Raw genomic sequence first — 27,718 nt, 5'->3', positions numbered from 1 at the left:
ACCGATTCAAGATTGGAACTGAGAAAGTGAGAATGTATTTTTAAGTTTCAAAAGAACTGAAACAATTAAAGATTCAGAAGAGGCACTGAAACATGATTCCATAAGGACTTTCCAGGAGATTGTCTCTTCGCTGAGTTATTTTTCCATCTTGCACTATTGAAGAAATGGGGAAAGTATTATTAGTTTATTACATACAACATTCTGCATTTATTTGACTGGACTTTATAACCTACATTAACTAATCATGCTGCTATAGATTAAATAAACCTAAGGATCTGACTACATAGCAGCCTGTTCAGCAATTTAGTACATAAAGGAAGTAGAAGGATTATTGGGAAATAAATGTATTTTAAATTACATTCATGCACTTACACCTGGACAAGCATATCTGGCAGTGTCATTATGAAGTACCTGTGATTATTAAGCCTTTTCTCATGGTTATTGAATTATTAAATCACATACATGATTTTGTTCTCATGTTTTCATGATTTTTGTATGCTTTTTAGACTGCACACCACTTAATAAGATTTTTTTTGAAATATTAAATGATAAACGTTTTTATACTAAATAAAACAAACAATGTAACATTAGAAACTTTACAAGTTAAACCACTATTAAAACTGATGCTCACAGATTCTCTGATGTTGTGCTGCTGCAATTGTTGTCATCAATTGGCATACATAACCGGCTCTATAACATCTGTGCTTATTATTAACATTCCAAAAGTAAGGAGATGGGAACTGTTTCATGTTGATAACGTAATACGTTCTTTTTTATAACTTAGATAGAACCCACAACTTTTTTTATAATTGTGCATACCTGTTGCCTAAGAACAGCCGTTTTCTCCATCTTCTTGCGAAACACTGTGCATGGCAATGAGACTTTCACATTGCTCACTTTCGTCAGATGTTCTACAAAATGATACAGATTGTGAAATTTGTATTTATACGCAGCACTATGAAAAGCAGACAGGCACGTCTATAATGCTAGTCCTGATAGGGAAAATATCTTGACTTCGACGAGAAATTGTCACACATAGCATTTTGTTTAGAACCCTTTTACATCCTTCACTCCACGTTTGTTGGCTCTAAAATTAAACTGATAACTAAAATGTGTACTAAGGAAAAGTATGTTTATAAAAAAAGAACAGCTTAATTATCAGATCATTTTGATAGTTGTTTATTTGTCAGGCGTTACTTTGTAAAAAATATAAATGATTTGCTTTTTATATACATAGTTTTCCTCAATGTCCTTGCTAAGTTTTATGTTAAGAATTATTTGTGCCTTGATTATCTGTAAAATGAGCAATACAGTAAAATGAGCAATACAAAGCAATACAAAGAGTCAGTGGAGTAATGTTTTCCCAAACTAGAATACTGTTGAGAAAAGTATGCTGTAATAAGAGATTCATAATTTAAGAATTTAGAACAATGTCCAATGAGAACATATATTTCAGACAGTTGAAACCAGATCATGCAAACTAATCAAAGTCGTGTAGATAAAGTTTCATGCCCCTTACATAACTGTGTAGAAGGGGGAATTTCAACTCATGCAAGATAAATCTGTTTATATTCTCTGTACTGTAGAACTATTAAAAGTGCAGGTGCCCTAACCGCCTTTTCACCTGCCCCGCACCCATCAACAGAGGCAAAACAAAGGAATAATAAAGATATGCATCAAAAGAAGTCCATGTAGGAATGGCAAGAGATAAAGCTGTAAAGAAATGATCCCACCTCTGAATACGGTGTTTTCTGCAAATGAATACAAAAACTCTTCTAATTCCCACCATCACTGGATCCCAGTTGTTGTAGTGACATAAGAGAGTTGCAATGAAAAATGAAAAGAATACAGGGATTGCCCCGGCAAAAAATAACCAAGAAAATTGGACCTGAAATTAGAACAAGGATAGCATTTTGCTTTCAAAATATCAATTTGCTATTCCACCAATAATAAAAGTGGAGTAAAGGAAGAAGGTATTTGGTCATTACAGAAATCTTGGAAAACATTTTCCTAGATGGAGTAGATCTGTGTAAGGTTTTAAAACACAGTAATAGGAATATCCATCTCATATTGGCACTTTATTTGTAACGACTATTTATATGCAAGTAAATGAAGTTACCCAGTTTACAAAATCAGAAGCCCAAGTGTTGCAATCAACTAATTTTTACTCATATTTGATTAAAAGTTGGACTCATCAATTTTTTAAAAAAATATTGGTTGCATCCCAAAAGTTTGAAAGGCTGTTTCACACAATTAGTTTTCCTCCTTCTCCTCTAAAAAGTAAAGGGAAAGGACCCCTGACAGTTAAGTCCAGTCGCAAACGACTCTAGGGTTGCGGTGCTCATCTCGCTTTACAGACCGAGGGAGCCAGCGTTTGTCCATAGACAGTTTTCCGGGTCATGTGGCCAGCATGACTAACTGCTTCTGGCGCAGCAGAAAACCAAAACCAGAGTGCACGGAAACGCTGATTACCTTCCTGCCAGAGCGGTACTTATTTATCTACTTGCACTTTGGCCTGCTTTCGAACTGCTAGGTTGGCAGGAGCTGGGACTGAGCAATGGGAGCTCACCCCGTTGCAGCGATTCTAACCGCTGACCTTCTGATCAGCAAGCCCAAGAGGCTCAGTGGTTTAGAGCCCTCCAAATGTCTCAACTGAAGCACATGGGTCCCGTTTCAACATCTTGGGTTGTGTCATGGGGAGATGCAGCTGGACCAGGAACTGCCCCCAAATCAGCCACGAGAAGATTGGAAGCTTTTGCTTCCAGTTTTGATTAACCACAGTTAAACTTCAGTTAACTTCAACTATGGTTGTTGAATCAAGCCAGATTCATAGCCCATTCCAATCTCCTCTCCTTGCTGGAGCAGAGAAGAAAGAGTGTGCAAGCCTTAAGCTTGCTTCAGCTCATTCCTGGAACAATAAACTGCATTTTATTAATATGTCCAAACACAGGCACCGTGAAGAAAAAAAGAGTTTTGTGCCAATTTTCCACCCAGGCATCCATCTTTCTTTGTTGCTGCTTCCTTCTGGCTAGATACATCGTGCAATGCCAAGACTTTGCTACTGCCACCTACCCGTATTTGTCGCTCTATAACACGCACCCGACCATAACACACACATAGTTTTTAGAGGAGGAAAACAAGGAAAAAAATATTCTAAACGAAACAGTGGATGTATGATTTTTGTGGTTCATTCTGTGGCCACAGACATGTGATTTGACGGTGAGTTTGGGGTAGCCCAATGCAAAAATCCTGAGGATCCATGTGGATCCATGCTTTGTAACCACGTTTTTGCACCACTGCGGCCCCAGGCAACAGTGGGTGCGTGATTTTTTTTGGTGCAAGCTGTAGCCATGGACATGCTATGTGATCTGATAGTGAATTTGGGGTGACCCAGTGCAAAAATCCTGAGGATCCATGTGGATCCGTGCTTTGTAACCACGTTTTAAGTGGGGAGGGAAGGAAAAGCACTCAAGGGACAAGGAACACGTGTGGGGTGGGTGGAGAAGGATGCTGTTAATAATGCAGAAGAGGGGTATAAGAGGAGAAGGCTCTTATAAGAGGAGAGGGGAGGAGAGAGGGACAGAGAGCCTGCTTGCGAAAAACTTTGCTGCTATTTAGCCAGCTGAGTGGGGAGAAGAGAGAGACAGAGAGCCTGCTTGCGAAAAACTTTGCTGTTATTTAGCGAGTGGGGAGGAGAGAGGGACAGAGAGCTTGCTTGCTTTAAAGGAGCCAACTGGACAGGCGCTGCTTACACTCATGTAAGCGGCTCCTCTCCTCTCCTCTCCCGCTTTGCTCCTTTAAAGCAAGCAGGCTCTCTGTCCCTCTCTCCTCCCCACTCAGCGGCTCTTCTCCCGCTTTGCTGTTTCAAAGCGAGCCACGGAGGAAGGAAGGAAGGGGAACCATGGATGATCCTCTGCTCACGACTGCAGCAGATCCCCCCGCCATCGGTAGGCATTCGCTCCATAACATGCACAGACATTTCCCCTTACTTTCTAGGAGGAAAAAAGTGAGTGTTATGGTGCAAAAAATACAGTAGCTCCACAGAGCCATAAGTGGGAAAACCTGTTTTGTAGTTGATGGACCTTAAAGCCAGTGGGTAGGGGAAAGGTAAAAAACAAAGGAAGAAACATTGTATACTAGGGATCAGAAGCATTTCAGCATTGGATACAGCAGAAAGAAGCGTGAATTATTTAATTTGTGGGTCTGAATTGTGCAAGTTATTTGGACATCAATCCTAAGCCATTGTTAGCAGCTGAGACTAGTAGCTGCATCAAATGCTAATCTCACACTATATTGGAAATGTCTCACTTTAGAATGAAAGTGTCACAACGAGGGCAAATTCTACCTGCATTAAAAATGAATATGAAAACGAGACAACACTTCCACTGTGACAGGCTAAAATGCAACCTGCCGTATGCTTCATTCATCAAGTAATTTAGGTATTTCTCATGCCATCTACTTAAACAGTTTTCCTGCTGCGTCCCTGACATACTGAGAGAGCATTTTCATTTGTCAAAATACCCATGTTCCTATAGGATCTCTGCACCTCTACTTGAAAAACAGCAACAACAACTACCTGAATTCAATAAAATCCTTCCTGCTGTAGAATTAAACCTGAACTGTATCTAAAAGTAATCTTATTTCTGACAGCTGGTAACTTAACTCAACTTATTGTTCATGGAGAAATACTCCTAACTACTATAGCACCATTTATTATTCTGTTCAGCAATGAAGGATAAAGTCAAAGCATGTTTCCAGCAATGCTTTCATTGGCAACTACAAGAGCAAGCATGCCTAAATCCTCTGCAATAACATGATAGTTTGACCATGATGGAGACATGTTGCAATGCGGACATAACAGTCCAATGTCATGCTCTATTTACTCCCATTTAAAGAACCCTTAATGCACTTTTAACTCCTGTTATTTTAACTAGAACCACCAACATTCTTGGGTTTTCTATGAAAAGTCAAACCTTTGAAGACCTTTGAGCAGGCATAGGCAAACCCGGCCCTCCAGATGTTTTGGGACTACAACTCCCATCATCCCTGACCACTGGTCCCGTTAGCTAGGGATGGTGGGAGTTGTAGTCCCAAAACATCTGGAGGGCCGAGTTTGCCTATGCCTGCCTTTGAGGCTTCTAAACCCATACAAAATTATACAGCCCTTCTACCCGCCTAATTAGGATCTAATTCCTATAATACAGAATTCTAGCACGTTAGGAAACGTCTTTTATTTGTAGAAGGTATATAAAGACTCAAAAGCTTAATCACTGGTTCAGTAACCAAGCAGGTTCCATGCCCTTGTGCAGAGAGGCTGAGAAAGGGACAATAGAGCTCCATTTCCCTGCTCTGCAAACGCAGGCACCAAGAAACCTGGAAAATGGGTGGCCCATGTGTGCCTCCCGCATTCTTGTGCAGCCCTTGCTCTGTCAAGAAATATGAGCTTGGAGGACAATGGGAGGCATGCACAGACATCTCATGTCCTGGATTGCCCTGGTGGCACTTCTATGTGTCAAGACAGGTGGGGAAGGAAGGAACAGGCCTCTATTATGCCCTATGTGATCAATGAGCTTGCAAGGATCGTGCCCATTGCATTCCCCCCCCTCCATTTTTTAAAAAAGCCACCCAGTTATTTCACCTTATAAAAAGAGAAGGATGCATTTAAGGAAGTGAACATTAAATGATATTGCTGGAGAAGCAAAAGCAGTCACCTGCAATTAAGTACAACTTATTTTTCCCCTACCACAGCTATTTTAATTCTCCCTACTCATGTGACATTGCTAAGAGTCCTAACCAGGGCAGTTCTTACAATTGTCATTAATAATAATAAAAATAATAAAATACATTACCTTTTGCATGCACATATCGGCTATTATGGACAGAGGTATTGTAAGGCTCAGAGCAAGTGTGCCTATCAGTGATGAGGTAAGAAAACAGCCCCTAAGAAAATGTTAAAATATAAAACACTTGAGTTTAAAAGCTAAACAGAGGAAGTGTAGAAGCAAGTTTCATTGTTGTATAAACCATGGATAAGCATAATTTGTGGACCTGTTGTGGCCTGCTAAACACATTTCTGAAAGCCAAAGCTTTCAGAATACAAAGAATACAAAGAAACTCTAAATATAAATATTTCTAACCTTACTTAGCTGAGGAGACAAAACTGAGAACACAAACTGCACCAAGATCAGAAAACAAATAGAGAAAGACCAGCTCAATATTTTCACACATACCCTACACCTCAAGTCTCATGGCTTTCAAATTTAACTAATAAATTCCAGGTTTTTACCTTTGAAATCATCTCTTTTTTCAAAAATTAATAAATATCATAATTCCCAGCTGTGGCCCAACTCAAGTAGTGTTAATATGTATAATGTATTTCCAATCCAACACTAGTCCTACAGGAAAGAAAGTCGTTCACTGGACTACTCATCGCAGTTCTCTCAATGATTCCAGAATCAAGTGAGGACTCACACATCTTTGAGTCATCATCAATTAACTAATGGAACTCACTACTATTTACCTGCATCATCTGTATTCAATACAAACCAGATCACTATAGACAGTCCACACATTTGACTTTTCATTATCAAGTGATTCATTAAGTAGTGAGAGACTAACACTGTAATTCTAAGTGTGTCTATTTGAAAGTAAGCCCTACCAAGGGCAAGGAAAATGGGTACAGGTTTGCAGCCTAAGTGAACATGGATACCAAGACCTTGATCCTCCAAACTGGACATTCACAATTTGATTCAAAGGAAACTATTTTAGGTAATCAAAAAGCCATTGCGCTATTCAGCCCCTTGATACCTACTCAGGGTTGATGATCACAGAAAAATTATGCAACTATGTCTACATACAACAGATAAGATTCAAAGCTGCACATGAACACAGAGCACCTACATATTCCCCTCTATTTCTCCATGAAGCTCTTCTTCTCTCCCATTACCTAGAACTTTTTCCCAGCCAAGAACTGAGACTTATTGGCAATGAGACTGGGCAGGAGAATGAGAACTGAACTGCATATGCTGCTGTCACAGCGCTGACATGTACCCGGTTTAATTCACAGTACTTTTGCAGACTCAGATGGCTTCTTAAAGAGAGAAAGAGTGCACATTTCACAGCATTGTGCTGGAAGCCTCCCAACTGGCTGTTGGGGAACTCTGGCGATAGTCCTTTTCCAAAAGCTATTGAAGGCTTGTTTATTTGCCAGATGCTCTCAGGGAATCAGCTGTGGGTTTTCCATTTCACGAGCTCTGGACAAGCAGAGCCCTGCCTTAATAAGCTAATATATACACTAGCAGAGTGCACCTGCCTTTGCTACTCTGGTTGCATGAGAAAGAAAGAGAGGATTTAGCTCTTAAGCATAGTCTTGTATGACTTGTAAGCTGAGTCCTAAGTGGCTGCAAACAAGCCGGGATTCATACATCACCTTTAAACTCTGGTTCAAAGCTAGTGCCTAACCTTGATTTGTTTGTAAGACCTTAACCATAGTTCCCAAATTGCACATCATGGGAAGCTACATACTTGTTTGCTTTGCAACTCATGTGAAAGGGGGAGGGGAGGCAGGTAGATGCAGCTCATGCCTATCATGGCTTATTGAGCCAGGAATTGCACTGCTGCATTACATACACAGTCTTTCTTCCACTTAATGAAATTTAGTGCTTCTTGGTGGTGACAAACGATATCTGCGTTGATAACTTTCAACACAGTATTTTGCAATAACCAGTGCCCTGTAAAAAACAGTCCTAGCTCTTTCGGTAAAATGCAGCCTCGTTTGTTGACTCCTTAATAGCTACCTGATATTAATACGAAAAAATGAATCAGAGCTAGGCACATACCACAGCCAGAGAAATTCAGACAGGACGGTTCCAACAAGGCCATTGATGACAATGCACATAAGGACTAATTTACTGGGAAATTCAAAGTTCTCAAATCCAGTATAATGGAGTAAAAAGAAACCTGGCCAAAGCAGCAGCAAATTAAACAAACCAACAAAACCTGCAAAAACCCAGAATAATAAAGTGTTAGCAACAAAGCCAAAATAATTAAACGTATCTCTACAGTAATGAACTTCTCTTGAACTTCACTACTTCTCTAGTATATATGTATGTCAGACTCTTTACAGGATTCATTTGGTAGATAATCGTCACATCAAATTCACAGGTTTAATTTTATTTAAAAATTAATAAGCAGTATTGCTAGGATAGTCCTCTAACCTGGAATTAGATACTTTATTTATTAAAATAGGTATACCCTCACTGTTTGATTAAAGCAGATCATTAGCAGTGTGTGCTAGAACAAGAGGAGATACTTATGGGTAGGGTATCCTACTATGGGCAGAAAAGACATCCTAAGACTGTACCTGGTCTAGAGGAGCTATATAAGCATTTCATGATAATTCACACAATTCAATATCCTGTCTACATTTGCCCTTAAGGTTTCTTAAAGGAAAAGGCAGTGACAATTCTGCCCTCTTCCAGGTCCAAAAGGACCTGCGCATCAGCGGTTGCGCATCAAGTGGATGTGCCTAAAACGGTCGCTGCCTGTACATTTTTACAAAACTGGATCCTAGTGAGCAAGACTTGGTAACAGAAAATAGTATAGTTTCAAGTTCTGTTCTTACCAAAAAACATTGGTATATCAAGTTTGTCTTCTCTGTCTACTTTTCGTTTTATCATGACTATGTAGATTGCATAAAGCATAGCTCCCACAAGAGACCACAAGGACCCTGTAGATTGGGGGTGGGGAGAAGAAAGCCACACAACTTGTGTTAAAATAAAAGTATTAATCGCTATACTATGGACTGAATTTCTTACAAGGTGACATGCTGTTAAGATGTTTCATTTATACGCAAACAAACAAACCATATGAAGCAAAAAGGGAAAGCATTGCAAAACAACATAAAAGGGTGACAGCCTAATCTAATCCTGAGCAGAATGGATCTTCCTCTATTTCTGACTACAGTTCCCTTTGTGGCCCCACACCATCTGTTCTAGAGCGCTCCCCAAAATAATCTAGAATAGAGAGGATGCAAGGGACTAAAGCTGGGAGAAGGAGAATTCCCATTCCATTCAGAGACATTCCTTTGGAGGACAGTGGATATCATCTAAAGCAGTGGTGGCCAAACTTGGCACTCCAGATGTTTTGGGACTACAGTTCCAACCATCCCTGACCACTGGTCCTGTTAGCTAGGGATGATGGGCGTTGTAGTCTCAAAACAGCTGGAGGGCCAAGTTTGGCCACCACTGATCTAAATTATTTTATAAAGAAAGTGCTTCTTCTACAACTGCAATCCATACATGATATTACGATAAAAAATTTATTGTATTTTCTTGTAGTTCCTGTCTCAAGAATGTACAGTAATGTCCACTCAGATATTTCAATAAACAATAATTAGATTTTTTGGGAAATGTACCTATTGTATCTCTTCCAGCAGATTTCTCAGACCCAGACAGATTCACAAGGACAACGCCTCCAATGCTATTTGAGAAATAAAGTATTATAATTCAAGCTGAGTTTAGTAAGACATTTTGTGTGGAAATCACTTAAAAATATTGCCTATCTATAATTATGATATAAGTATATTAATATTTTATATTCCTTCTTTGCTATGTCACTCAGAATTATATAAACCAGGATTAACAATGCTTTGAAAAGCAAAGCATCATAATGGTTCAGATAATCAAAAACAAATATAATTTTCTTATATTTCTTGTTTATAGAAAGTATACACATATATCTGAATGTGTAGAGAAGCCCTTAGGATGAAGTATAAGCTATTTTAATATGTGAACATTTTCATAACTAAGTACACTAGACAATCCAAATGCCCTATGGAAAAGTTAATATTAGATAATTTCACACAGACATCTGATTTAACAAGGTTCACCTGGCCATAGTAACACAAAGCAGCTCAGGTTAGGACTCAGTGACAATTCTAATCCTGTGTTACATGTTGCAAAATGGGGCTATGAGCAATTATTGGCAGACCAACTTTCAGAACAGGAGCAACATTTGAGCAGGTATTCTGCAAACGTATTTCCCCTACAGCTGTTCAAGATCTGCTGCACCTAAAAATAGTGACAAAACCTGCACTACTAAATCCAGCTATCTAGAAGAATGTAAGAAAATTCAAGCCTGTAGGAGAGAAGAAAATTGGAGATTAAGGAGTCTATATTCTTACCTTAAAATGACAGCTAACAATTTTGAAAGGGTAAACCTATCACCACTGTTACTTGGAAACACTGCAGCTAGGATTAAGGTAAATAATCCTGTGAAAAGAAAGAATTTAAGATTTGTGGGGGGAAAACATTGAATACACAATACAAAGAAATACTGTAACCACTTTACCAGATGAAAACACACTGAAAAACATGTTGAAGAAAATTGATTGGGATCCAAAGTAAGTTAGTCTCACTTAGGCCCCACTGAAATAAATGTAGAAAAGTTAACCAACTGAAGTTTCATTAATTTCGGTGGAATCTAGCTGTTACTAACTTACATCCTATACCTTTTTAAAAGGAGGCTCTTTTCGGGGGGGATGTTACTGGATTATTTTTATTTTTGATGTTATATATTGTGATTTTTATTGTGAACTGCCCTGAGACCTCCGGGTATACGGTGGTATATAAATTCAATGAATGAATGAATGAATGTTATTAACCACGTGTATTCAGAAGTAAGTCCTACTAAATTAAATGGGGCTTAGTTCCAGGTAAGTGAGGTTAGGACTGCAGCCCTAGCTCCTTATACCCAGGAGTAAGCACCACTAAATTAAACAGAACTAACTTCTGAGTAGACATGGTTCAGACCGTAGCGGTAGTAGCCTGGGTCTAACACAATGGCAATAACCAATATTATTCTCAGAGGAGACTCCGCAAAACCAACTTAAGTTGGAAAGCACTTTGTTTCAAAGTTTTATTTAGTAAGACTTTCCCTATTAGCACAATTAATTATTTAGCATACAGATTGCACGACTACATGAGGTGGTTTCTCTAATAAGTATTTAATCCTTTAGCTCTTACTAGGTTCATGTACAATAAAGATTATGTGTTATCGGAGTCCTTTGTTCATGTTGCCTTTTCATGCTGAGCCAATACTGAGTTACCAGCAGGTGGGGGACTGTTCAGAACATAACCAGAATCCCCTCCTACTCAGCATTTTAAAAATGATTCGTTGTTATCAAAATGTGCATCCCAACTTTCTAGAAAAACATTCAGGGCATCTTTTAAAGAATGCCAGTGAAATAAATTGCTAGAGGAAATTCTGTTTACTTGCTCTTGGCTTGTAGAAATACAATTTGAGCATGGGACATGGTTGGTTTTTTAACAGAAAAAGACACTTGAAGTTCGGGGGGGGGGGAGAAAGAAAGAAAGAAAGAAAGAAAGAAAGAAAGAAAGAAAGAAAGAAAGAAAATTATCAGGTATAGTTTTGCAACCAAAAATATAGAAAGAAAGAAAGAAAGAAAGAAAGAAAGAAAGAAAGAAAGAAAGAAAGAAAATTATCAGGTATAGTTTTGCAACCAAAATAATGTCCTTCTTAAAACATGCAATGAGTTGGATCAAGCTTATTGAATTGTAGTTGCTAAAATTAAGTGTATCAACAGTCTTTTCTATAAGTTTCATTTCTTACCAGATGTTGAAGACAGAATATTAACGATGGCCACTTGGGTGTCCGAAAGCGCTTCTTGATAAGAGAAGTTTGCCAAGAACCACTAGGAGTTTAAACAACATGTGTTAGTTTTAAAAAGTTAGAAGAAACTCACAAACCATTAAAAATAAACCCAAAAGGTTAATCAGGTCTTTGCCTATATAGTGAGAGCATGCTTGGGAGGTAGGAGGGATTCAATTTATATTAAGAGGAAATGAAAGGCTTAGGCAGTTAGATGAAAAAGTATTTTGGGTTATTTATATACCAAGTTTGAAATCCAATGGTGTGTGCACAAGCAGGACAGACTTCCACTCATGCAATGGGAATTCACATTTCACTCCATCCTCCTAAATCTACTCCAGAGGATCCCCAATCCTCCGGAGCAGATGGAGGGCATGGGTGGAGGAGAGGAAGCTCTGTTGCACAAGCGAAGAACTGCTCATACGATGTCGAATTTTGTCGTAATGGTTTGCAGCTGCTAAGAAAAGTAGATAAACATTCTAGAAGTAATAATGATTGTTCACATACTTTCAGACACTTAGTTGTTGCTTTGAAAACACCTTGAACATAATGGACATATAAAATGCTTGGAACTATCAAAATACCAACATATTAGTTCCAAACCTGAAAGAGAAAATTATGCTCAAAGTTCATTCATTTCAATTGGACTTAAGTCTCATGGGACAAATTAAGCCATGATTAAATTAAGGGCTATTAACTTTATCAGGATTGGGGCCACTATATTTCTCCGTAGTTCAAAAGAAACATTGCATACATATCACATCACATGCTATTTGTTGAAAACAATGAAAGGAATGATTGTCCCATGGCTCTCAAGTTCCTCTTTGGAAACTGCTAGACATATTTCCCAACTTTACCAGATACAGTCATATGAAATAAGTTAAGTAACAACAAATCAAGTCTGTAAATATACATCCTAATTCTAAATAATATATATAAATACTAAAATGAACTAAATGTACATATAAATGTCTAATACACTTCGAAACTAAATGCAACACTGCTTTAGATCCAAAAGGTCACAGGAGTTTGCCCCACCTATCTATAATGCTAATAATTTTTAACACTGCTGTGCTAGTGGTGAAATGGAAAATACTTCAATGTCTCTTTTATCTTTAAATTCAAAACCATCATCTAGAATGTAAGATGCAGTAGATTTTTATTTTATTTCAAAATGTGGCTAGAGATAAATTATTATAGCTGGAACTTTAATCTGCCAGATTGGTGGTGGCCAATTTTAATCAGTGTTGGTAAATGGAACTGAAAGTGAAAATCACATTTTTTGAAGCTCTTTTCATTCGGGTGAATTATTGCAACAGAGAATGAAAACGTTAAAGATAGCCTTTACTTTTAATGATGAATGACAACTTCTGCTTATTAAATTGTAAACTCTCTCACCTGCAATAAGTCACCTGTGGTGAAGTCTTTTGTAAACAACCACAATTAAAGTCAATCAGTTATAAGCAATTAATTAATGAGTAGACAGCCCCCAAAGATCATCCCTTTCTCTAAATGGCATGAACAAAATATAATGACTAGCTCAACACTCAAAATGATCCATTCTATTTTTAGTCAAGCCTTCAAAAAGGAAAATATAAATAATAGGGCAAAAAGAATACAAAATAACCAACTTCCCAATAATATATATTTAAAAACAATACTTAATAAAGAATAGGTGACATACCACAAAGCAAAAGAAAAAGCTGATTTTGGCTACTTGAGATGCGGTAAGCTTCCCTACAGCTTTTAATATTGAATCCTGTTCCTTAACTGTTGGATAAGACATACGAGACAGCTTTGCTTCCAATGCATGGCTTGATGGGAGTTGTCGAATCTCCATAATATTACTGAACCTTACACGAGGCTTTTTGGGAGCTTTAGGGGGGAAAAGAGTGGTGCAGGTCATTATTATACGTAGCAGACTGGAACAAAAATAATAATCCTCAAGATAAGGCCAAGACTCCCAAACTGCAATTCAGAGTATGAACCCATGTTTAACTACTTGCACAGTTAGTTTTATGAGAGCAAAATGGTTTGTGTGTGTCAGGAACATGGACTATCCATTTGGCGCAAAAGAAGAGATGTAATTGAAAATTGTGGCTTTAAGAGTTTCTATCGCCATTAAACATATTCACTGTATTTAAGGAACGGGCCAGGCTTCCTCTCTTTGGGTGCAGCTACTTCTCTTTTATGGAAGATGCCTTCCATAAACATGTTCTCAGAAGAAGGGCAAAGTTAAGTATTTAATATTACAACTTTGTCTTTAAGCTAGTTTAAGTATGGCTAGTACACTATCTTGTGGTAAAACCAACCAAAGGCTTAGAACAGCCATTGGTTACAAAATCCTGTTAGTCTATTTCTAGGCCCATGTACTTGTTTCTTAGAGACACTGATCTACAGCAAAGATGATTTCCCAGGCCTCAACTGAACTGTGTTGTTCAACTTTCATTCATCACATACAGATCAATGCATGTAAAAGGAACCAACATAATCTCAGGACTAAATCCACATTGCAATACATACACTAGGGGGCACATATAGAATCTATATTAGAACACACTATTGTATTTTGAGGCTGCAGTAATGCCTCTGGCAGCAATTGGCTAAACCTGTCATGTCGTAGGATGTTCACATTACAATTGTTTGGCCACCTTGTAATAAATACAAGATCAAATTGTGCAACAAAGAGAAAGAGGCCCACCTTGCACATGATGGCCAATCATTGTGTGATGTCCAAGTGGGGGATTTGTTTTGCTCAAGCAAGCTATGGATGTTAACCAAGAGCAAACTTTGATTTGAGTGAAACAAACCACAACCGCCAGTTCAGACATAATGCTAAATCGGGGATTGTGGTATGTTTCTGCCATTAGCTAGAGGGGAGAAGTGAAGTGGAAGCCTTCTGTGGGTTTATGAAAAGCTATTAACTATGGCTTACCATAACATGCAGCCAATTTGTGCTAACATGCAAAAAGAGCAAGCTGTATTTGCTAAGTTTCAGTTTCCCAAAATTATAATGTGCTATATTTTTTCAAAATTCCACTGAATTTTGAAAATTCCACTGAATTTGTGAAATCACACACAAAAAAATTAAACTTGGGATATGCTCCCTTCTCCAATGCAGTGTTCGTCAATTGTTCATTTTAGCATTTGCCTTCTGCCTGAAGTCCAAAAATTGATGTAATTGTCAATTCTCCGATATTTAAAAAAATTAAAAGTAAAAAAGCATCTTAACAGATTATCTCTATTTTACTACTGAGCATCTTTACCTGTTACCATATTTAGAAAATACTGTACTTCAGGCCATGTGGGCACACAGGTTTTTAGGTAACACAGGAAACATTGCTTTCATATATTCAACATGACATAAATATTTATAAGTTGATACAGAAAACTATATTTTGACATTTTGAAGCATTTACTTACTTTTTTCAGTGTCACTGTTAGTGTTGCTACATTTTTCACTTGGCAAGTCATGAAACTTTACAGGAACGTATAATGGTTCACTCTGAAATGCAACATAATGAGTTCCAAGTTATCATAAGTTATAAAAAACACACACCCAAATAATAACAAAAAAACCCCAAAAATAAAATTTACTAACAGTGCAATCCTATGTATGTTTACTGAGTACATGCGGACATAAACTGATTTAATGTATACTACAATATACAAATACAAAACAATGTACAAAACAGCTGGACCAACTGAAAGGTAAATGTGCACAAGTTGCTAATTTGCAATAAAACTGTTAACCAAAAAGAGCAAGAAGGAACATATGATGAGAAGAAAATGAGCTGCATCTCACCATTTAAGGTAAATAAAACATCCTATTGTGTATCCCTCCTTCTTTAAATGAAATATGTGGGAGAATTCAAATACTTGTTCTGATATTTCCAGTAGCAGAGTACCACATTCCCTTAGATTGATGGATTAACGGCTCTAACTCTAATTGGTGGTTTGTTTTTTTAGGTACCGTATTTTTCGTCCCATAGGACGCTCCGTTCCATAGGACGCACCTAATTGTTTTTTTGGGGAATTTCCCCCCTTTATTTCCCCCCCAAAACCAGGTCGGGGAACAGCGGGATGAAGGTGCTGCGCCTCCCCGCTGTCCCCCGAGCTTGTGGGGCTGGCCGATGTCTGTCCAGCGCGCGGGGCGCTCTGCTTCAGGGCACCCTGGGCACCGGGCGGCAGGCTGCTATCAGCAGCGTGGGGAGCCCCGCGGGAACTCCCGCAGGGGTCCCCACGCTGCAGATGTCTGCCCGGCGCAAGTATTTCAACTTTGCCTTTTTTTGCTCCTTATTGATTGTCGCTAATGAGTTTCCAGGGAAGGACAGATAATATGCTTAACTACGTGTTTTGAAGATGGCCTTATAGATTCTACTGTTTTGGATATTCAACCACAACTTAATGAGAGAGTGCCTATACAATATAGGCTACAGTTGCAGACAAATTAAGATAATGCAACATGGCCATAGAAATCTTCCACCTGGGCACTTCACTGCTTTTTATACCTGCTGCAGATTCTTCATATTGAAAAAATAAGGCTGTGTGTGTATATCTTTATCTTGCATTACATGATGGCATTTTAGGCAAACAATGTTTAACTATAACTGAGTGACTGAAGTGCTTGAACCACATGTATTTAATAATTCCATGGGCCAAGCATAACATTCCCTAGTAAATAAGATTCATTTTTGCTCACATGCCATATACGTTTACTTTCCCTAATCCGGTTCCTATTTAAAATGGCATTATTCAGAGCTCTGTGTTTATTTTCAGCACTAATTAAAAAACAGACAAGAAATGAATACCTATTACCACACAGTAGTAGATGGTAGGGAGGGGCAGCAGGACCTATCTGACCTCCTGGGAGGTAGGCCACTGCTGCTTCCTGGGAAGGAGAGTGGGAGGGACAAGACAGTGGGGAGGTTGGTGCTGTGCAAATGGATCTACAGAGAGGTCAGGTAAGAACCCCACTGTCCCACCCTGCTGTCTGCTACTGTTGCCGCACAGAACATTACAATCACTTAAATGAGGGAGAACTTACCAAAGAACTATTTACAGTATTGTCAGTTGTACAGGCTGCAAAATAGCCTTCAGCATCTGCAAACTAAACATTTAAAATTCAGCTGAGACATTACAATGAATGTGTAGAGTAAAAACAACACATTCCACACTGAAGTTAAAAAAAAGAAAGGTGAAGGACCCCTGGACGGTTAAGTCCAGTCAAAGGAGACTATGGGGTTGTGGCGCTCATCCTGCTTTCAGGCTGAGGAAGCCGGCGTTTGTCCACAGACAGCTTTCCGGGTCAGGTGGCCAGCATGACTAAACTACTTCTGGTGCAACGGGACACAGTGATGGAAACCAGAGCGCATGGAAACATTGTTTACCTTCTCGCCGCAGCAGTACCTATTTATCTACTTGCACTGGCGTGCTTTTGAACTGCTAGGTTTGGCAGGAGCTGGGACAGAGCAACGGGAGCTCACACTGATGACACTGTCGTCAATAACTTCAGGTGAGATGGGACTCAGGAAGACTAGCCCACTGGTGAAGAAAAAACAGATCCATCTCCATTCTTGCCCCTTGGCTTGCTGCTAGGCTAGTTTCAAGCTGCTGCAGCTTCAAAGCCAAGTCTATTCTGGCATGAAGCCTATTCCAAGAAAGGGCCAGAGAAACACGTTAGTTCTACAAAGCCAGTGTGATAGAGTTCTCTTGATTAAATGGACTGCCAACCACCAGCTGTATGATTTCCCCAGATAGCCTATTTTCTGGAATACGCTTAATACCAGCCAAACTTACGATCAGTCGAAAACAAATAAAAAAAATTCATTTGATTATCCAGGAATTAGTTGGCAGCCTGAATTAACTTTAGTCCAGCAACTATACAAAATAACTAGTTTTATGAAACATTAAAGTTTCTTGTTTGAACAGTTCCTCTTCAAACAACTTAAGAGCTAACTATAAGTAGTCAAACTTTCACAAGATCACTCTGCAATCTCAGACCTTATAAGTAATATTTGGGAACCACAAGCCAGAACTGAGGAAGAGGGCTTTTGAAGTCCTTGTTTACCTAAAACTTTCACACTGTACCCTTTACTATTCTTTCCATCAGCCCTCAAAGTGGAGGGGAATAGGAAAACAACACAGCATCTATCATTTTCCTGGGCTCCCAGCTTTCCTGTCCAATCCAAAATGTTAAAAACAGGAGGAGGAAGGTGATTTCCCCATCTTCAAAACCTTTCCCATCTTCAAAAGCTTATGGTTAGCAGAGAGCTTGAGTCCTGCTTTGGACAACATGCTATATCAAACCATTAGCTCAGAGTGGCAGTAAAAGTGAACAGGGAGGAGGGCATAATCTCTGCTCTGGAAGATGGCATGCTTGTGTGGTCATGATAAGCCATAGTTTGGGTTACTGTGTGTTGTGCCAACCCGGTCAATGTGTGGGATCTCAACTATTCCATCAGAGATCAAAGGATTTGCAGTGTTATTGCTATGGGTTTCCACATTCATGTGCTGTGTTGTTCTCTGTTCATCAAGAAAGCACTCTTCAGCCAAGGTAGAAATGCTTCCAGCTCACTAGTAGAGTCTAAGGGTGATGAATTGGCTATGTCTTGTTGAGAAACATGGATTAGCTAACCAATTCCCAGCTTTTTAAATACAATTTGGAAAGCATGAAAAATGGGTCTGATAAAGAATTCATTCACCACCACCACTGCCACTGTCTTTTATCAAAAGAGAAAACTCTGCTGAATCTTTGTAGACCAGTTCAAGAGACATAGATCTCAAAAAACCCCAAAAACATTTACTGACATCTTTTTAAATTGGCTAATAAAAACATTTCAAAACTGGCAGAACATAGCAAAAAATATAACCCACGTGTCCAAATACTGATTCTAGGCACATCTTAAATTTTATATCATTTATTCCATTTCAATTCCACTAAGAAGCATTACTGATGCAATTACTGCTTCTGTTTATGCAATGATTCACTTTGAAATGTTAGACTAATGAAAGCATTATTTTGCTCACTGAACATCTGGGGGTTTAGCTTATGCTAGTTTATGCAGGATTCCCTCTCCAACATAAGCTTTGATTTTGTGTAATTTACAGAAGCCAAAGTGATGGCAAAATTATTAAATGGAAAATAGGCACTTACAAAAGCCGCATGTTTGCCGCGAAGGCCACGTGTGCACTGCTGCCTCCAAGGTTTCCAAACAATAAATCCCAAGAGGTAAAGAACAAACATGGATGTTTTTGCAAATGTACTGAAGAACGGCTTATTGTACACAGTGAAAACATACTGCAAAGGGAAGGAAAAGAAAGATGGTTAAATGAAAGGCATGTCATATGTCCAGAATAGTCTTACTGATCAACTCTTTGGTACTATTTCAAATTTCTTGACCGTCACAGACCATGGGAGGGCTACCGTATGGTCCTCTGGATGTTGCTGGACTAGTTCCCATCCACTATGAACATTAGCCATGCTGGCTGTGGATGATTGAAGTGGAGTCCGACAACATCTGGAAGTCCACCAGTTAGCCCCCTGCGGTGGACAGACATACGAAGAGCAGGGGTGTAGTTCAAGCAAGAAAAAGCTACATATCCTGGAAAAGGAAGAGAAGAGATGCAGTGTTCCTGGGTGTGTATCTCAGGATTACCCACTACACCACCAGCCAAGAGAGCCAACAAGTGGGGGTGGGAAGCTGTTCTGGCACATGGCAGTATGGTGTTCTGGTATGAGGCTTCTGGCCCCCTGCAACTTTTACCTGCTGTGGGTTAGATTCAAGACCTGAGAAGATGGCATTCCAATGGCTACCTATGTTAGATAGAAAGCAAAAATGGTATAAAAAGCTGAGGTGGAATCTTCTGCAGGGCAGCTGATGTCAAGAGCATCAACTCCTGGGAAGGGAGGAAGTACAGAGGGACATAAGAGAAGTGGGTTGTCCTGCGCAGGAATGGCAGCTTGCAACCTACCTGACTGCATCAGAGGCTAAATGAGAGACAGACTTTGCAATACTATCCTGCTCCCAAAATCTGAAATACAGATTACACAGAAAAGCTACAAAACATTTGTAGTTGTTCCCCTCACCTAGGGAGGGAAGACCACAGTCCTTTGAAAACAGGAGGAACTCACAAGCTGCTTGGAGGTCAACTACTCTGGCTAGAAATTTATTTAAAATATTTACAAACACACCCCATCACAGCTTGAAATGCTCCCAAAGTAACTTAAGAAAATCAGCAGTAAAACACGCTCCTACCCTTAGGCTTACAATTTGAAAGTCAGGACACAAAGGGGATATGGGAGGCACCAAAATGAGGATGGGAACAGTTCAGGTAGCCTAATGAACAGCTAAGTAGGCTAAAAGGCAGCTATTTGCTCAGTAGGTGTGATGGAATCGCCTCTTTCCCTCCACTCTGCAGCTGATGAAGATAACAAATTTATACTGGTCTATTCAGAAGTAAACCTCACAGGATTGATGGGGTTTTAACTACATATGTAGGTTTCCTCCTATATACGTGGGAATTGAAAGTAACTCCTTTCCGACTCAGCACAACCCTACCAATGTGTTCTGCTGTCAGCGGCTGATGAAACTAAAATCAGTTTTCACCTACGGGCAGCCATTCCATCAGGCTGCAGAGAAAAGGGAGAGAAGCCTGGCGATGCGCTCTTCAAACCACACAATCAGGGAGGGAAGCAAAGCAAAGAAAACACACCAGTTTTATTTTCATCAAATGATTAACATCCCTTCCAACTGTTCTGAAACTACATAGACACATAGACCAACCATTTTTAAAAGCCAGTGAAAATAAGGATTCAACAAAGCATGAAGGAAGGAACTCTGATGGAAAGAAAAATTGGCCTGTAGCGGGCTACACAAAATGAAGACAGGAAGCAAACATGGCCCCTGAGTCACAGGCTGCCCACCCTGGTTTTAGGGAATTGACTCTCTGACTTAGACAATTCTGGGCTTAAACTACCACACACAGCTCAGTGGGGGACCCTGAGCCTCTCACTTCTCTCTCAACCTAAACTATATCGTAAGGTGGGTGTAAAGATAAAAATGAGACAATCCCATGTATGCTGCCCTAGTCTGCTAGAGGAGTATCCATTTTCACTTTATTGTAACGGATACAGACATCCTAAGGATGTCCCCATAAACTTTGCTAAGCCCACCTTCAGAGATTTAGCATATAGAGAGAACTGCTACCCTAAGGCAGCAATTTCTGTATCCAATCAAAAGGATCTATGAATGTCTTCATCTTTACACTGTCACCTATTCTAACATTTTCATTCAGCTTCATATTATTATAGGAATCCCTGAAAGCTACAATTCTTCTCCCAGTTTAGGAATTCCTGCCCCAAAAATTGGGGCCCCAGCATATCTATGGAAGACTGTGTTTTGTTAAGAGTTTGCTGTTTAAAAGTCATACTTATAGGGGATTTGGAATTATGAAACAGAACTGGCAAGATTAATTGAAGTTAATTATAATTCGTGACAGCATAAATGCTGGGAAAGGCTTCAGGCAGGACCAGAAATGTAGCTAGTCAGGTATGAAAAGCTGCTCACCAAGAACCAGTCAACCTGCTTCTAGCAAGCAAGTACTAAGATCACTGTACAAAGTTAATGGAGTGAGTGTTAATTGCTCTCCCTTGAGCATGCTGTCCTACTACATTAAGGTGAATACAGTCTGACATCACAAAGGGTTTGTCCACACTTATCTTTTGCCCCGCACTTTCTAGCCACAAGCCTGCGCTTTCCCGGTTCGTGTTCGAAAGTTTTATCTTTTTGTCCTGCCACTTTCCCCAGGAATAGCAGATCTTTACCCCTGAATCGGAGCAAACAGCAATTTGAATTTTCCACAGATTGCTGTTTGCTCTGATTCAGCAATAAAGAGCAGGTTTTCTCAAGTAAAACATCCCGGAGCTGTGCCTAGAAATGCAGAGCAAAGGTAAAGAGGGGTGGATGAGAGCCCAAGACACACTTACCGAAGTGAGTTCAGAAGAAGCAACCCATATCACATCAACAAGGAGAAGAATGACAATTCCAAGAGCCATGCGCCTACGCTGACTGGGAGAACTGCTCTGTGGGTTCATCCGGTTCATGATAAAAATCCACACCATTTGTAATCTATGGCAGCAATAAATAAATAAATAAATACTTTTTAAAACTATGTGGGCAACAGGCTTTGTGCTCCAGATCTGGATGGAACACAAACTCAAATAATAAGACACTGCTAAAATGTCAACTAATAACCAATCCACAGGAACGAAACAGGAAGCAGTTTATTACAACTGACCTATTACTCTTTCAGCTAATGTTTCTGTTAAAAACGTGGTCAATCCATGGGAATGTTGTTTTGCCATTGGAGTTGGGCCCTGGTCCCAGAGTGTTTTTTAAAAGAAACCATAAAAAGGAAAGATTCAGGCACCACTCCCTATCAGCTGATTTCAGTTTTCACTATTGATGGTGTGGGGCACTTGGAAGAAAGACATAGGGCAGGTAAGCATGGGAGCAGGTGTTTCTTTAGCAGAAAAAGAGAGGGCTACTTGTGCCCTTGTAAGTATACTAGGATTACAGCCAATAGCAAAACAATGGAATCACTGACGGAAGTGGGCTTTTGAAGTCACATTTATAAACTAAACTGTTACAATACACTGGGCTGGCTTTGTTCTTGGCTGCAGCTCCTGTTTAGCAAGGAAACAGCTTAACCACAAGCACTGGTTTGGACATGCTAAGTCATACCTTGACCTAGCTCAGCACAATGAGAGAATAAAAAAGAGCAGGCAGGGACAAAATGACTACAAACCATAATCTGGCTTACTGTGTCATGTGAATGAGGTCACAAAGTGGGATTTGTCAACTAGCTGACAAAATAAGCATTTAAATAATAAATCTGCTAGTTGTAATTCCTAGCCGCCGCCCCCCCCCCCAAAAAAAAAACAACCACCATTGGAGCCAGCACCTATGTTTGTGTCACAACTATCTTGGGTTTTGTTTGACAGAAGAAATGGAATCAATCCGTGTTTGCTTTATTATACAGTCAAACCTCATTCTGTGTCTGCCTCCACTTGTGTCTGCTTCAGTGAACTTCCGTGGCAAACCCAGAAGGAATGGGCTACTTCCGGGTTCGCCGCTTGCGCATGCGCAGATGCAGCACTTCGACGTGCATCATTTTCGGCTTGCGGATGGGTCTCCGGAACGGATCTTGTCCGCAAAATAAGGTTTGACTGCATTGATAACAATGTGTTTGGATAAGGATGCTAAGTATCACCAGCTATACATGGGACAATTTCCATACCTGCTCAGTAACCTTTTAAAGTTAAAATAATAGCTGGACTCTGACAAGTTTCATGGCATCATGTTAAGGTGAAGGCTGCCTCCTGGAAAAAAACAGAGAAATAAAGGGTATCAAGGGCTATAAAGAGACTACGCTTTCTTAACTTTGCCACCAGGCTTTATGTTTGCCATTTGAGCTAATGCACACACCTGTTCCACAATCAAAGTATTCCCCACATCCTTCACTTAAGAAAGTCAGCAGTGTGTGTAGAAGGCTGGCTCTGTGTAAAACAAGCGTGAAAGTCAAAACAAAACAAAGCATACCCAACACAAATAACCTGTCATAATACAGCAGCCGCAGCTCAGTAAAGGGCAGCAGAAATGAAGCATAGATGGAGTGTAAATTCCTGGTTCAGGCAGAAATGGAGAGCAGAAGCTTTTTAACAACAATGACATCAGAGTGCAACATGTCAAGCCCACAAACCATGCTGGACAGAGACAGCAAGACAGAGCGCTATCAAAGTATTATATCTTTAATACTTTAATTTTTTTTACAGATGTTTGCCAAGACAGACACAGCTTTTTAAAAATAATAATCATGAGATAAGTATAACCACAACATAGGAGAACCTCAAAATAATTTTCCGATAATGAATAAAATATACCTTGTGTGAAACATAGCGTAGTGTAGTAATGTACCTATATAAAAACTGAATCAAAGGACTAAAGGAAACTATAAAACTGAGTTTCAGGTCTCATCATTTTAGAGGGGTGGGAGCCACAGGTTTTAATGCACGTTTTTCCTTTTTTTTAATGTAGACAACTATTGCATGGTGAAAACACATTCTTAAAAACAGTCATGGCATGATAATATATTTCTCACCTCTTGAACTGACAGACATATCTCAAGGATCATATTTTTTTATCTATGGGTTTGTGATGTTTCTGGGGAAAAAACAAAAGAAAAACCAATCCTTAGCAACTGTGCTGCTTAGTAATGCTTTATAAGATGTTGACCTGTTAAGTATTTCACCCCTTTCATTTCAGGATTAGATTATCCAGGATGTATTAATACACAGTATGTTCTGTATGGCAGAATACTGGACACACTTGAGCTTGCAAGTGTCTTTTGCTCACCGCTGAAATAAAAAATGACTTCAACCAGAGTCCTATGACATGCCACTTTATTTTCATATCCTTTTTTCCTTTTACTGCACTAGTAGTTTCATTGCGTTATAATAAAACCCTGTTCAAAGAAATGCATATTTACCATTTATAAAGTAAAATAATAAAAACACAGCAAATTAGTAACTATTTGTTATGAATCATGCCAATTTTTGTAAATCAACACTCATAAAAACATTCTGGTAACATGTCCGAGCACATCTAATTGCATAGGTTTTAACTCCATTCTGTACGTTCACTTTCAACAAATTTGAATCCATATCTTAACATCTATTCCTAATTTAATGAAACATGAAATATTGATAAAGTTGGTCAACAACCTTGAAAAGCTGACTCATTTTTGGCAGTAATCCTTGTTCATAATGCCTTGGTGACCTCACAGAGAGATAATGTACACAATCACGGCACCACCATAGCAACTGGTTGAACAATTCTGCAGCCTTCTATACTTGCAAGACTTAAAGAAACCTTTGCTACTGAAAAATGACGAGGTAGTTAACTACATATTGGTCCATAAGGATTTATTTGTTCCACCTATCGTCCACTGAAAGTTCAACAATAAAGAAGGCACTATTTTGTCTTTTAAGGACCAAGGTAAATAAATTCATTCTGTGCAAAGATATGAATTTGAAATATCTTTCAAATATTTCATATTATATGAACCTAACAGCATAATTCTATACATGTCTACTCGGAACTGAGTTCAGTGGTGCTTACTACCAGGTAAGCAAGTAGAGGATTGCAGTCTAAGTGTTCAGCCAGTAGGGATATTTTTCATCACCAGTTCTGAGTGTCTGACTTGTAAACTGGCAGTGTAAACTGCATCTATAACTGACTATCTTTCTAATTAAAAGAGATACAGATGGAGAGTTTCATTGCAGCAACATTGAAATGTTATTATAACGATTTAAAAGGAATTGTTCTCTTTCCCAAAGCCTCAAGCTTCAGTGCTAAAACCATGCTATATCTGCCCAAATTACATTAATGAAAGTGTTATGCTGAATATTAAAAATGTAACGTGCTCAGACAATATGAACTGATTTTGTAAATCTCTATTGTTTCATTCTTACCTGGATATCTTACTATCGTGGCATCAAAGTGTTCTCTGTAACACTACTGGTATAACTAGTTGTCAAATGTCTAAATAAGTAAGAAGACTTGGCATTAGTTCTGAAGTTCTTAGCATTCAAATTAACGTCAATCACATTTTAGTCTCTCTTTTTTAATCATTACACAACCATGCTTTTACAATTATGATACTTACTTTGTGGTTAAATAAAATCCATTCTTTATGGATCTTAATAATACAGTGGTGCCCCACAAGACGAACGCCTCACAAGACGGAAAACCTGCTAGACGAAAGGGTTTTCCGTTTTGGAGGCGCTTCGCAAAACGAATTTCCCTATGGGCTTCCTTTGCAAGACAAAAGCCCATAGGGAAATCTCCGGGACAGCGGGGAAGCGCAGCGCGTCTTCCCCACTGTCCTTGGACCTCCTCCGAAGGCTGGGGGTGGGGCGGAAAGCCCTTCTCCCCGCGCCAGCCTTCGGATGGCTGTCCTGAAGACTTGCGGTGGGAGGAGGGTTTTCCTTCCCACCGCCAACATTCAGAATGCTGTTCTGAATGTTGGCGGTGGGGAGGAAAAACCCTCCTCCCACCGCAAGCCCCGGGAACAGAGGAGAAGCGCTGCGCCCCTTCCCCTCTGTTCCCGTACCTGTCCTGAAGGCTTGCGGTGGGGAGAAAAGCCCTTCTCCGCACCGCCAGCCTGGCAAGCGGTTTCCATAGGAACGCATTAATTGATTTTCAATGCATTCCTATGGGAAACCGTGCTTCGCAAGACGAAAAACTCGCAAGAAGAAAAAACTTGCGGAACGAATTAATTTCGTCTTGCGAGGCACCACTGTATTGCTTTTATTGCTTTGCTTGTTTATTAAGTGAAGGAGCTAAGAAACCCATTGCTCTCATCTCTTGCAACCCTGCATCTACTTTTAGAAGGTTAAAGATGTTCAAGATCCCAGTAGTGTCGCTAATGGCAGTGACTGAGATACTAAGTGTGAGCAAGTTCTGCAACTACCATCATACTGTTCTACTGCAACACCATATTTTTCCCAGAGCTATGACAGAGCATAACAAAAAGGAAAACAAGCAATTGGCTACCATTGTGGTGGGGACTAAACTTGTTTTGCTCTTCTGGACACTCTAGCCAGTAAGGGATCAAGCCTCATATATCTGCATAGCCCCATATTCAGCTCTGGATACTGAGTATGGTAGCATGTTAGGAAATGGCTCATCCATAAATAAACATCCAGTTTTCTTTGAATGGGAAATAATACCATATACACTTTGAACTAGAGAGGAATTCTAAATTTTGTTTAATTCAGTATCAAAATTACTAGAGTTTGATGCTATTTTTTTCAGATTGGAAATGTTTACTAACTAGGACACTGCCACTAAGAGCCACTTCCAAATGCTGTACTGAAACAAACTTTGCCCCTGTGTTTGCCTAAATCACATGTACTTCAGATCCATCAATAACAAATAAAACGTGTTACTCCAATAAAGAAAAGCTGATGCCTGCCAAGGAAACAGACAGCTGCAAGTCAATGTTGATATTCAACAACTGTTTATACTTTTAAGATACAAAGCACCTATATGCATAAAAATATTAGTTTGCATTCAGTGATGAATGCTGAAATTATACAAAAACCACCTCCTGAAGCCATACACCTGATTCAGCACACAGGATAATGTGCAGCTTCTTTCCAACATGGAGTCATGTACATCCCATATTCCATTATAGCCCTATTTACACATTCACAAGAAAGTAAGTGAGCTTAAATTAGGAGAGGGACAGAGGCATACATATTAAGATTCACCCTCAACATCTGCTTGCACCAGATCCATTTCAGACCTTCACACACGAAGGAGGAAAGGCTATAAGCCCAACTGTGGTCCATTCTACTATAAGATAGTTGCTTACGTTCATATATTCCATTTGGGTGTCTATATATTGGCATACATTTTCTGTGCAAGTTAAGCCAGGTTCTTCTTATTGCTGATACAGCACTGTCAAGTTATATGATATATGCATTTACTGAGTAACAAATATACCGTAGCCATGCTGGCCCATAAGAAAAACAACTGCAGAATCCAAAGTTGGGCAATACTTTTACTAGGACCAAGCAAAATGTCACAAAACAATGATCACAATTTTGGGGCATTTTGGTACTGTGCCACTGTAGGTTTTGAAGTAGATTTACTGAGTTACAGAGGCATAAAAAACAGACCCCTGCCTCTAAATAACTTTGGAAGTTGTCTCACACCTGAAAGTGGTTCTACAGAATTTCAGAAGGGGGGGGGGTCTTTCCAAGCCCTACCTGGAACAGGGGGAGAATGAACCTGCAAAGCTCTACCACATACACTACATACAACTCTTCCCCAAACAAAAATTAGGGGGGAAACAGCACAACACAAGAACAGCCCTGCTGGTTCAGCCGGAAGGCCAGACTAGCTCAGCACCCTGTTCCTGCGCACCAGCCAACCTTTGGGAAAAGCTGACAAACAAGACAGGAAGGCAATACTTTGGT

General features: G+C 39.5%; 1 protein-coding gene across 5 annotated transcripts; it reads right to left on the bottom strand.

The window, feature by feature from the left end:
* Positions 1-12: 12 nt before the first annotated feature.
* Positions 13-25,274, bottom strand: SLC35F5 (solute carrier family 35 member F5). 5 transcript variants are annotated; one of them, XM_082198759.1, is made up of 18 exons: positions 25,205-25,274; positions 23,833-23,894; positions 23,160-23,230; positions 22,972-23,053; positions 21,659-21,800; positions 18,827-18,970; positions 16,718-16,780; positions 15,094-15,175; positions 13,355-13,545; positions 11,632-11,713; positions 10,184-10,271; positions 9,416-9,480; positions 8,624-8,728; positions 7,839-7,998; positions 5,850-5,940; positions 1,734-1,888; positions 820-911; positions 13-153 (listed from the first exon to the last, which is right to left on the bottom strand). In XM_082198759.1, exons 5-17 carry the CDS (start codon positions 21,791-21,793, stop codon positions 827-829), a joined length of 1,446 nt encoding a protein of 481 aa, XP_082054885.1. In that variant the 5' UTR covers positions 21,794-21,800; positions 22,972-23,053; positions 23,160-23,230; positions 23,833-23,894; positions 25,205-25,274; the 3' UTR covers positions 13-153; positions 820-826. The 5 variants fall into 5 exon arrangements, 4 of the variants coding, with proteins under 4 accessions (XP_082054885.1, XP_082054886.1, XP_082054887.1 ...); XM_082198760.1 differs by lacking the exon at positions 25,205-25,274 and adding an exon at positions 24,455-24,517; XR_014213429.1 differs by lacking the exon at positions 1,734-1,888.
* Between the last annotated feature and the right edge of the window lie 2,444 nt (positions 25,275-27,718).

This window comes from Podarcis vaucheri, assembly GCF_965113315.1.
Source record: "Podarcis vaucheri genome assembly, chromosome: 1".
Lineage (NCBI taxonomy): Eukaryota > Metazoa > Chordata > Lepidosauria > Squamata > Lacertidae > Podarcis > Podarcis vaucheri.
This window is presented reverse-complemented; position numbering and strand designations above follow the sequence as displayed.